The sequence below is a fragment of the Callorhinus ursinus genome, unplaced genomic scaffold (genome assembly GCF_003265705.2).
Source record: "Callorhinus ursinus isolate GAN/ISIS: 27379988/994484 unplaced genomic scaffold, GSC_fseal_2.0 scaffold5, whole genome shotgun sequence".
Taxonomy (NCBI): domain Eukaryota; kingdom Metazoa; phylum Chordata; class Mammalia; order Carnivora; family Otariidae; genus Callorhinus; species Callorhinus ursinus.
The window spans coordinates 49,553,176-49,566,636 of NW_027397067.1; the positions used below are offsets into that span (position 1 = coordinate 49,553,176).

Here is a 13,461-nt window from a genome sequence, read left to right on the forward strand (position 1 = left end):
AATGCAATCAAAAGGCAAAATATTTGAATAGTCATTTCACTGAAGATATATGGATAGTAAATAAACACATGAAAATATTCCCAGTATCATTAGTTATTAGTGAGATGCAAATTATAACAATGAGATATCACTTTACATTTACTAAAATGAGTGCAATAAAAAAAGACTAACAATTTTTGGCAAGGATTTTGAGAAAATGGAATCCTCATATATTTGCTGATGAAAATGTGAAATAGTGTAGCCCTTTAGAAAACAGTTTGGTGGTTTGTTAAAAACTTAAAATAAATTTACCATATGACCCAGCAAATCACTCAGATGTACACCCAAGTGAAATGAAAATGAATGTCCACTCAAAGACTTGTACATGAATGTTTACACCAGCATTATTCATAATGGCCAAAAAGTGGAAATAATTCAAATATCCATCAGTTAGTGAATGGATAAATAAAATGTGGTATCCATACAGTGGATTGCTATACATAACAAAGTATTAATACATACTACCATATGGTTTAACATAAAAAATATTATGCTAAATAAAAGGTGCCAGATAGGAAAGGCCACATGTTTTATTATTCCAATCATATAACATGTACAGAAAAGGCAAATCTATAGAGCAGAGATTAGATTAGTAGTTGTCTGGCTGGGGGTAGAAATGGGGAATGAGTGAAAATGAGTATGAGCAATTTTGGGGGGATGATGGAAATGCTCTAAATGTAGATTGTGGTGATGATTACACAACTCTTAAAATTTATTAAAAATTACTGGATAGTATATCTACAGCCAATTAAATTTATATTATATAAATTATACCTCAATTTTTAAAATACAGTGAAGTAACTACAGAAGAAATAGATAAAACCTCAGTTATAGTCAGATTTTAATGCCCTTTTCCTAGTAATTCATAGAATAAGTAGACAGAAACAGTAATACTGGAGAGGATCAATAATTTCAACTAACTTAACCTAATTAATGTTTATAGAACATTCCACATAACAACATCAGAATACACATTCTTTTCAAGTGCATTCAGAGAACTTACTAAGATAGATAATATTCTGGCCAAAAAATGTCTCAAGAAATTTAAAAGTATTCAAATCATACCAAGTATATTATCTGACCATAATAGAATTAAATTAGAAATCAGTAATAGAAATATCTCCAGATAATCTTCAAGTATTTAGAAACTAAATAACACACTTCTAAATAACCGTGAGTCAAAGGAGAACTCAAAGGGAAAATAAAATGTATTTTGAACTGAATGAAATGAAAACACAACATATCAAAATTCATGGGGTGCAACTACAGCAGAAGAGAGATGGGAAATTTATAGCACCAGATATTTATATTACAAAAAAAATTCTCAGATCAATGACCTCTTTTCACCTTAAGAAAATATAAAAAGAGAGAGAGAGCAAATTAAACTCAAGTTATATTGAAGAAAGGGAATAGTAAAAATCAGAACAGATATCAATGAAATAAAAACCAAAAAGCAATAAAAAAAAGTTAATGAAACCAAAGGTTAACTCTATGAGATCAATAAAATCGTTCAACTTATAGGCAGAATGGTGAGCAAAAAAAGACAGAAATTACCAATATGAGAAAATAGCTACAGATCTACAAACATTAAAGGGATAATAAGGAAAAGTTATGAAAAACATTATGTCAAAACATTTGACAACTTAGAAAAATAGAAAATTTCTTTGAAAGACAGAAACTCAATGCTCACTCAAAAAGAAATAACTTGAATAGCCCTGTGTCTATGGCTAAAAACTTTCCCACAAAGAAAATTCAAGAACCAGATGACTTAACCATTGTGGTGTGCTAAACATTTAAGGACAATATAATACCAGTTCTACAAAAGCTCTTCCAGAAAAATGTATATTTGGGAAAACTCCCCAACTCATTTTATGAGAGAAACATTACCATGATACCAATACCTGACCAAATACTAAAAGAATGAAATCTACAGACCTTATAGAAATTATGGCAAGTTTAGCAAATTTAATTATAGAAGATTTAGCAAAAGAAAAATTTAGCAAATTGAATACCACAATACATAAAAAAGATAATGTAGCATGACCAAGTGGTGTTCATCTCAGAATTCAATGTTTAACATACAAAAATTAGTGTTATCATATTTAAAAAACCCAAAATCATTATCTCAAGAGATTCAGAAAAAGCATTTGAGAAAATCAAACATCCATTTCTGTTAAAAAAAAAAAAAAAGGAAACAAGAAGAAACTCTAAGCAAAGTAGAATAGAAAGGAGCTTTCTCCAAAAATAGGTAAAAGGCATTTATCAAAATCTACAGCTGAATCATACTTAGTGATAAAAGACCGAAATCTTTCTTCCTAAGATCAGAACAAGAAAAGGTTGTCTATTCTCCCTACTTCTATTCAGAATTGTACTGGTGGTTCTAGCTGGTACATAAGGAAAGAAAAAGAAATAAAATGCACCCAAATTGAAGAAGAAGAAGTAGTATGGTCTGTATTTGAATACACCTTCATCTATATAGAAAATCAGATGGAATCTACACAAAAGCTATTATAATTAAGAAGTGAGTTTATGAGCTTGTTGTATTTCTATGTACCTGCAATGAACAATTAAAAATTGAAATTTAGTATTAATGCCTTTTAAATATGTCAAAAATATTAACTAGGAGTAAATTTGACAAATGTAAAGGATCTCTAAACTAAAAATTATAGAACACTGTAAAAATGAATTTTAAAAGACAAATTAATGAAGAGAAATACTGCATTCGTGGGTCAGAAGAAGCAATATTATGTTAATTTTCCCCAACTTGATCTACAGACTCAACTCAATTAAAAAAATCTCAACAGGCATTTTTGTGTAAATTGACAAACTGACTCTAGAACTTAACTGAAAATATTTAGTATCCAGAATTGCTAAAAACAACTTTGATGAAAGATCAAAGTTGGAAGCCTTAACAATAGTTGATTTCAGAACTTATTATAAAGCTGTAATAAATGAGACATTGTGATAAAAGTAGACAAACGAAGGGGCGCCTGGGTCATGCAGTCAGTTAAGCATCTGACTCTTGGTTTCAGGTCAGGTCATGATCTCAGGGTCTTGAGATCCAGCCCCGTGTCAGGCTCTGTGCTCAGGGTGGAGTCTGCTTGAGATTCTCTTTCCCTCCCCCTCTGCCCCTCCCATTCATTCTCTCTCTCTCTCTATCTCGCTCTAAAATAAATAAATAGATCTTTTAAGAAACAGGAAAATGCTTTAAAAGAACAGTATATAGAATGCAGATATAAACCCGCACATATATGGATAACTGGTTTTCAACAAAGCTGAAAAGACAATTCAGTGGTGTAAGGATAGTCCTTTTAAGAAATGCTTTAAGGGCCTGTAGATATCCATATGCAAAAAAAAAAAAAAAGAGAGAGAGAGAGAGACTTCTATTTATACCATATACAAAAGTTAACTCAAAATGGATCAATGTAAACCCTAAAATTATAAAACTCCTAGGAGAAAACTTTATCGCCTTTGGTTAGGCAAAAATTTCTTGGGGCATGAAAGTCATGTGCATTGATTAAATTGGACTCTCTCAAAATAAAATACTTTTTCTTTAAAGGACACTGTTAAGATAATGAAAAACCAAGCCACAGGCCAGAAGAAATATTTGCAAATCACATATGTAATAAAAGACTTGTATACAAAATATATAGATAACTGGGTTTTTTTTGCAGAGATGAAATATATATTTTCTTTTTTTATTATGTTCAGCCACCATATATTACATCATTAGTTTTTGATGTAGTGTTCAATGATTCATTAGTTGTGTATGTTAAAACTCATGAATAAGAGAACATAACAATAAAAAATGGACATAAGATTTGAAAGACCATTAAAAATATTTAGAGATTAAAAATAGACATATGAAGGGGTGCCTGGGTAGCTCAGTCATTAAGCGTCTGCCTTCGGCTCAGGTCATGATCCCAGGGTCCTGGGTTCGAGGCCCGCCTCGGGCTCCCTGCTCAGCAGGAAGCCTGCTTCTCCTTCTCCCTGCTGCTCCCCCTGCTTGTGTTCCCTCTCTCACTGTGTCTCTCTCTGTCAAATAAATAAATAAAATCTTTAAAAAAAAAAATAGACACATGAAAAGATATTCAACATTAGTCTTTAGGTAAATGTAAATGAGATGCCATTAGACCCTATTAAGATGGTTAAAATGAAAAAAAAAACCTATGAAACAAAGTATTGGTGAGGATGAGAATTTACTGAAATATTCATATACTGTTAGTGGGAATGTAAAATGTGATAGCCTCTTTGGAAAACACTTTGGCAGTTTTTCCTAAAAAGTTAAATACACACCTGCCATATAATTCAGTCTTCTCACTACTAAGTCTTTACCAAAGAAGAGTGTAAATATATGCCATAAAACAACTTACATATGAATGTTCATTGTAACTTGATTTGAAATAATCAGATAACCCAAATGCCCTTCAACTGGGTAATAGATAAACTGTGGTATAGCCATGATAGAGAGTATTATTTAACAAAAAAAGAATGAACTATTGATATACATTGACAACATGGATAAATCTCAGAATAATTATCCTGAGTGGAAGGAGACAAAAGAATGCCAGTCTGATTCCAATCATAAACAATTTTAAGGGGCGCCTGGGTGGCTCAGTTGTTAAGCATCTGCCTTCGGCTCAGGTCATGATCCCAGGGTCCTGGGAAGTCTGCTTCTCCCTCTCCCACTCCTCCTGCTTGTGTTCCCTCTCTCGCTGTCTCTCTCTGTCAAAAAATAAATAAAATCTTTAAAAAAATGAACAATTTTAAGAAATTCAAACTAATGAATTAAATGGAAAAATAAAAAATAACTGAATTCCTATAACTACAAATATTAATATGTTAAAGTTGAAATAGATCTTTGATTTACAGAGAAAACACTAGATTCAGACATTCTTTTCAAGTAGTTCATATTTAATCTTAACATATTATTTCAACTTAATAAAACTCTTGCAGAATATACATAAAGTAAGAATATTTCCAAGCTCATTTATGAGGAAAACATAACTTTTATACCAAAAATCTACAAATCCATTCTAAAAAAGGAAATTTATAGTCCGATTTCACTCTTAAATATAAATGACAGAAAAAGCTACATAAAACAGCAAATCAAATCCAATAGTTTTATAAAATTCTATAAATGTCATCTTTTCTATAAATGTCATCTTAGACATTTACAGATAAAAGGAGAAAAAATATGTTCATTTCTTCATAATGAATTAAAAACTTTATAGAATTCAAAAGAAATTTGAATCATGAATTAGAAAGAAACTTCTTCAATCTGATAGAATGTCTACTAAAAACTTACAGGAAATATAATCTCAAATGGCCAATGATAGAATTATTCATAAAAAATATGAACAAGAATGTGATTGTAATGGAGATTCTAGTGCAATAAGAAAGGAAGAATTTAGAAATAAAAAGGATTCAAAGGAAGAAATAAAACTATCATTATTTATAGATGATGTAATTGTTTTCCTCAAACTCTGAAAAGAATATACGGACAAATTATGGTTTACCAAGATGTCTGGATATAAGAATAATATACAAAGGTCATTTGTATTTCTATACACCAGTGCAAACAGACATACTTTACAATAGTAACAGAATATCAGATACTTAGGAATAAACCTAACAAAAGTTATATAAAAGAACTACAGGAAAAAATTTTAAAGTTTTATTAAGAAACATTAAAGATGGTAAATTCCTAGCTGGGGGGGGGATCCTCAAAAGTGTGCACATTCGTAAAGTATCCTCTGGAGCCAAATGCCCCTCCAGAGCGCCTGCACTCAGGTGCCCTCCCCCCGGGGGGCTGCGAGCACCCACTTCCACACAGCCAACCACAGGAACGGGGTCTAACCCTTTGGGCGTTTTGACCACCTGCTGCGTGAGAAGTGTATCTCATTTTGTAATCATGACAGTGAAATTGAGCATATAGAAAAAAAAAGAAACATTAAAGAATAGCTAAGTAAATGGATATATTCCCATAACCATTGACATATATATTTAATTCAGTTCTAATCCAGATGTCTTCATGGAAACTGATGAATAGATTCTAATATATGGAGAACTAAAGGGCCAGAAATAGCTAGAAGGAGTCTTATGAGAGCAGGGAGGAGAAACTTTCTCAGATATCAACATTTACTGTAGTTGACACAGTGTACAACTGGCATGAGAATAAATCTATCGGTGGAATAAGATTGAGAGCCCAGAAGTAGACTCTCTTAAAATGAGACAGTCTTTTATAAGGATCTGAGGTAACATGTCAGATCCAGAGAGGAAAAGTAAGTGATTTAATAGATTGAGCTGGAAAAATACTATCCATAAAAAAAGAACATAGATGAAATTAGATCCTTATCCAGCAACATGTACATAAACTTTAGATGGATTAAGAACAGATAAAGTTAAGTGTCAGTCAGGAAGCTGAAGAACTATTAGAGATATGAAATAAAATATTTATTATAAAGTTTAAACTACAAAATTGCAGGAGAAGCTGGGAGTTCTTTGTAAGAAGGTTTCTAAGAAAGAGAATGGTCAAAGAATCTGAAAAGAGTCATGTGCCAGAGGCAACAGAGAGGACCTAGTTAAAAAATTTGAAGGGCTTTTGCCCCTTCATTCACTAGGGGTCTTGAAGTCACTATAGGTCATAAGGACGGGTTGGGAAGGAAAGATGCATGCAAAACATCCCCTCATACTGTAATTTTGTGGGTGGTGGGCAGAAGAAGGTATGTAGATCCTTTGTCATGGATCTGCAGATGTGTTTGGCACAGGACTAGGGAAATCTGAAGAAAGAGATCTAGCAGAAGCCAGGGGAGCATCTAAAATCCCAGACTTGGTTTTATCATACCTATTTTAAAAACCCCAAAGAATTAGAAAGAGAAATTGAAAAACCACAATTATCATAACAGTCTCTCATGAATGTGAACTACAGAACTGATGAATTTGAATAAATAGAACATTCTCCCAACAAATAGAGAATATACATTCTCTTCATCTACAAATGAAACATATGTAAAATGTTGCTATAAATTTTTAAGTAATCCCTTCATACGGTATAAATTTAAAAGTAAAAAAAACCTCCCCCCACTGTTTCTCAAACATCTAGTTCTCCTTACTTGAATGTACTGCTGTTACCAGTTTCTGTGTGTTTGCACAGATAGTCTATGTTTATGTAAAAAAAAAAATGTATGGATTTTTCCTCTTTTTTTTCTAATATAAATAGTAACAGTATCATTGTGTACCTTCTGATTTTTAAATTTTTATCTCTATTCTTTTAGTGATTACTATTGGAATCACAACCTTGCACGCTTAACAAAGTAACATTAATTAACATCTCTACGTTTTTTTCCAATGTATATAAATATTGTAAAATCTGATTTGTACCATCACCCCTACTATTTAACATATTATTGCCAGAATTTTACTCTGCCTCCTAATTAGTAGTTTATTATAATGTCATTTTGTTCATTCAGAGTTTTAGATTTACCTGAATTTTTACCACTTTCTTTGCTTCCAACCTTTTTCTTTTCATTTTATCCTTTTTTTTTTCTGGGATGAATTTCTCTATTTTTTTAGTACACATATTTTAGGAGTGCTTTCAATGAAGATCTGGAAACAGACTCTGTTTTTCTGAATATGTCTTTATTTCTTTATTCCTGATGAAAAGTTTAGCTATATATACAATTCTAGAATTACTTTTATTTTCTCTCAGCATCCTGACAATGTTATTTTAATAACTTCTGGCTTCCATCCTTGTAGAAAAGTCTCTCCATTTATTTAAATTTTCTTTAAATTGTTAGCAGTTGTTATGAGTTTGTGTCCCACCAAAAGTGTATGTCCTAACCCCCAGTACCTAAGGATGTGACCTTATTTGTAAATAGAGTTAATACAGAAGTAATCAAGTTTTCATTTTTGAGGTCACTAAGATAGACTTAACCCAATATGACTGATGTCCTTACATAAAGTGGAAATTTGGATACAGAAAGACATGAACAGAGGGAAAACAATATGAAGACATTTCAGGGAGAAGATAGCCGTGTGACTGGAGGGCTGTATCTACAAGTGAAAAGAACACTAAGGATTGCTAGCAAACACCAGAAGCTAGAAGAGACAAGGAAGGATTCTTTCCTGGAGCCATCAGAGAGAGCCTGGTCCTGCTGACACCCTGATTTTGGACTTCTACTCTCCAGAACTGTGAGACAATAAGTTTATGTTTTTTTAAGTCAGCCCGTGGTTGGTCCTTTGTTACAGCAGCCCTAGGAAACTAATACAGCAGTGTTTTGTGGTTTGGAGGTGTACATGTTTTGCACATTTTTTGTTACAATGTTTTCGTAGATTTTTCATGTGTTCTTGTAAGTGATAGAGGCTTTGCAATTTATTTCTAGTTGTTCATTGCTATTCTTTAAAAAATATAGTTCATTTTTGTATGTTGACTATGTATGTATTCTGCAATCTTGCTAAATTATTAGTCTTAATAAGTTTTTTATAGCTTCCTTAGGAGTTTGAATTTACATGATCATGTTACTACTTGCTTTCCAATCTGTATGCCATTCATTTATTTTCCTTGCTGTATTTTACTGTAATGCAAGTGCAGTGTTTAACAGAAAGGGTTGGAGTGGGCATCCTTAGCTTTTTCTTTGTTTTAGGGGGACTACATTCTATATTTCATAAGTATGTCTGATGTGAGCTATAGGTTTTTTGTAGATGCCCTTTATTGATTTGAGGAAATTTTCTTCAGTCTAGTTAACTGAGATATTTTGTCATGAATGGGGTAAGCATTTTCAAATGATTCTTCTACATCTATTGAAATAATTTTAAAATTGCTTGTATAAATGAAATAACTCCAATATACATAAAGTAAGCTAGAAAGAAAAATTAACAAATTAACCACTGTTGAAAATTCCGTTATAATTTTCTCTCAATCATTGATAGATCAAGCAAACAAAAATTTAGGAAAGATACAAAAGAATCAAACCATACAATTAACAAGTTTAATCTCATGGTCAAAAAAGAACTCTGCATCTAATAGTTAATGAATTTATATTCCTGTTACATCCATGAAACATTTGTAAATATTATTAATATATTATTTAATAATTCATTTTTTGACAAAGTTCAAAGACTTGAAGACTTGACAAATATAGGTTGTTTTCTTCAACACCAGTGTTACTATGTCAATTTTTTATAAAAATTAATAAATCATACCCATATATTTCAAAATTTTTAAAAATAGACATTTTTACTCTAATGAACATTTCCTTCCAATATTTATTCTCTCTGCAATTATAATGCATTATTCAGACAATGGTGTTTTAGATTTAATGATGTATAGTAAATATCTTATAGACCCAAGGAGAAGATACCTAGACCTGAACTTTAAATAATACACTGCCTATAAATATTTGAGTAATGCAGGGAAGTACTCAGAGGGGGAATGCTTATGTTAGTAAAGATTAGAAGGCTGAAAATTTTGACATATTCATCTAATTTAAGAGTTTAGGAAAAATAAATAAATTTAAAGTAGAAAGAAACTATAAGAGTAGAAATTAATAAAGTAAGAAATAAATTTCTAGTTGATAAGATTATGGAGCCTCAAAGTTAATCATTTGAAATGAATGGCAAAATAAACCTGTGGTGAAATTTATTGACAGGATAAAAAGAAAGTACAGGATTCAAATGGACACATAAAAGACACATCAGAAAATAAATACATAATATAAAATTATGAACATTGTAGCAAACACTGAAAACTTGAACAAAGTGAACAAATTCCTGTGAAAAATATAACTTACTAAACCTTGAGTCAATAGGTCATTCAATGTCTACTGAAAATAGAAATTAGTAATTTAAAATATTTCCATGAAGGAAACACCAGATCGTGATAGTTTTATAGATGAGTTCCATCAAAATTTCAAACAACAGATTTTTTTTTACAATCCTGCACAGATTTAACCAGAGAATAAAAATGGACTAATTCGCAAGTTTTTATTGTGCCACTATAGCCTTTTTCCTAAATCAAAAGTTTAGTGAAAGAAAGGAAAATTTTAACACATCAGTATCACTTGTAAATAAAAATGTAAAAATCCTTAATGAAATACCACTGAATTTAAGAGACCTTCCTCAATCTGATAAAATGTAACATCAGCAGATATCATTTTTAATGGTAAAATACTAGAAAATTTCTATTTAAAATCAGAATTTAAAAAGGAATATAAAATTTAACTGCTTCTTTCCAGCATTGTGATTATCAGCATAGAAAGACAAGATAAAGAAAGAAGAAAGACCTTAGGATTAGAAACATTGTCTATGGAGAAAAATCCAAATTGAACCATATAAAATTTATTAGAAGTAAAAAGATAGAGACTTTAACAAGGTGGTTGGTTACCATTATTTTACAATAAAGTATTTCCATATATGAGCAATTAGATTACTAATCAGAATTTTAACAGTATTTCTTATAGCAGTGGAAATGATAAAATGCAAAGGATAAATCCAACAAACGTGGGAAATTTTAATGAGCGAAGTTAAAAATTTCACAGAAATTTAAATGGAGAATGCCTAGCTCTTGGCTGATAAAACAATGCTGTACTACATGCCAAGCCTCCCTAAATTGATGTATTGATTCATTACAGTTCATATCAAAATTCCAGTAGGATGTTTTGTGCAATTTAATAACCTGAACCTAGAGGAAGAGCAAAGAGGAAAGATTTGAGATATGAGGGAATTTGCTTTTTCATATATAACAACATAATAACAAAGATAGTGAGTTATTGGTTTATGGATAAATGGCCAGTACAAGGAAAAAGAAATAGATCCTAGCAAATAGGATACATTTATTTATGACCGAGGTGACATCACAGATCATTGGGGGAAGTGGAAATATTAAATAATGCCAAAATATGTGTTATAGATATGGAAAAAGCCAAGTTGCATCCATATCTCAAACCATACATAAACTCACTTCAAGATAGACAAGGATGTAAATGCTAAAAACAAAATTTTTTTAAATTTCAGAAAAAAATATGAGAATATCTGTCCATTCATAGGCTTAGGAACAATTTCTTAAACAAGACACTGAAAACACTACTTTTAAAAGAGAAGATTGATGCATTCAATGACATTAAATTAAGTACTTGAATTCATCAGAATGTTAAATGACAAGATCCAAGTAGAGATAACATAATTGCAATATATTAAATCTCTGTAGAATTACTAGCAAAATAGATTGACTTCCATCAGGAAGATAATAAGCTTTGGAAGGAAGCAACATTTACAAATCACATATACCCATCCACCCCCAACTCTATGCACAAACCCACACAAGACCACTCACAAAGGCCGATAAAATGAACTTCATTTTTTGCTGGTGTCATTCTTATTTTACACCAGAGGCAGATCTGATTCTTGACCAATACCAAAAGCATGTAATATTTAGGCCCTAGTATATCTGGCACATTAAACTATCATTACCCTGTCCTTGAGCATTTACATTTACAAAGTGAAATCATGTTACAAGATGAGTAGCAATTCTTATTATGCCTCTCTTCAATAGCTTCAACTGTGGTATCCTTTTTCCCCCCAAATCCATTTAGAATGTATACACTAATTCTGTAAATCATTTTGTGCTCAGTCTTTTGGGATATTGTGTGGTAATTGTAGTTTCCATATCAGTTGGGGCTGTAAGAGTCTATGATTTGATTGAGTCTAAATTTTTTAAAGGCTTTGGAAGGAAAATAGCAGTGAACCCTTCCAGTGGGACCACATGATCAAAACAGATCAATGTCTTTTATGTAACCATTAAAAAGAGGAAAACAAGAGTTCCTGGCAACAGACTCTTCCCCTTCCCAAGAGGGCAGGGGTAAAAACAAACAAAAAAAAGAAAAAAAATGTATAGAGTATTTCTAAGAGGAAGTTGGAAATATTGGAGGGCATTTCTAGAACATTTAATTATTGCTACTTTAGACACCTTATAAAATGTGAACTCTCAGTGTTTTATATACGTTACAGGAAAGCATTTATTTTCTGATAACTGAATTTGGTCTATTTAATGAATAATGTATGGTGTAAGTAGACAGACAAAAGAAGTCATTTCTTGAAATAGCAACACTGTTTTCATTTATCATTAAGCGTTTTCTGATTGTAAGGAAGGAAAAAATACTATAATAAGGGATTCTATTGTACAAGATGTGCCTATTTTTGAGACACATGTAGGAGAAAAAATATATTAAAAAACAAATTATAACATGTTTATTTATATACGTGATGTGTTTCATAATTAAATGTGAAGAAAGTCTGCTGTAACAATCAATTCAGTGCTATTTTTGCCATAGCATGATTAACATTTTAAAATTTTGTTATAGAGGTCTTTAATTATGTTAATTATTACTGCTCTGTTTTAGGCTATCTCTTAGAAAATGTAACAATTGTGTGTAATCAATACACAATTTAGATGTATTAATAAGTTTGTGGATGGATTTCTCATTTTCTTTTCTAAAGCAATGGAAGAACAGCTAAACTAATACTAAAAGAAGATGGTTTAAGATGTCTTAAATTATACTTCTCCATGAGTGTGAAAAATGAAGAATTGGGTACATTTAATTTATTAGTCATGCATATTAGAAAAAGGCACATGAATGCTCTTGAAATAACATATTGTCTTGCTTTGAAATTTATATAGACTTAAGTACCTTTGTCTAAAAGCATCTGAAACTGACTTAACATAGCTATATTTAACTTAGCTTTTTGTTCAATAGATTTTATCAATCAGCATCAAATCACATACATATATTATTTAATATTATTTCAAGCTTTAAGGCATTTAGGAAATTTATTTTATACATTTTAAGAATAATTTATTTTAAGAATAATATCTTCACATTATGAAATATGTGTAAAAATAACCATGAGCTTATAATGACTTTCCTTCTCTCTATATTTTTTATTCTCAAGTATTTCATTCAAATTTCTTTCATTTGTTTTTCAGGTTGGTGAGGAGTTTTCTTTTTCCTTAATAATCAGTAATTTTAATTATTGCTATTGTTTGCTTCATAGGATCAAAAAGAATAAGTGATAGTGAAGTCTCTGACTATGACTGTGATGATGGTATTGGTATAGTATCAGGTAAGAATTTCAGAATTATTTTATAGTAATAAGGAAGGGTTATTCATCATTATCTACCAATAAACAGATTAAATAATAAATAAAATGAGAAAGAAATAACTTGCCTCTTTATCCACCCCCCCTAAAAAAAAACAACCTTACGGCAGTTTAACCTCTTGAATAATTCCAGTTGCTGGAACTCTTGTATCAGTTATTAAACTGAATATTCTTACTGAAATATGTCAGATAAGTGAATACTTCTAAGTTTTCTATTTTTAAACTACTAAATAATAAGGATTTCACCATAAATTTGAAGTTATTGTA

At 30.9% G+C, this 13,461-nt stretch overlaps 1 protein-coding gene across 36 annotated transcripts in view; it reads left to right on the forward strand.

The window, feature by feature from the left end:
- The window catches only part of RIMS2 (regulating synaptic membrane exocytosis 2), a 587,791-nt gene that overhangs the window by 345,239 nt on the left and 229,091 nt on the right, over positions 1-13,461 (forward strand). For all 36 annotated transcript variants that reach the window (XM_073893075.1, XM_073893081.1, XM_073893077.1 and 33 more), the window contains one exon: positions 13,090-13,158. In XM_073893075.1, coding sequence (XP_073749176.1) covers positions 13,090-13,158 — 69 coding nt within the window. The remainder of the gene's footprint in view (positions 1-13,089; positions 13,159-13,461) is intronic.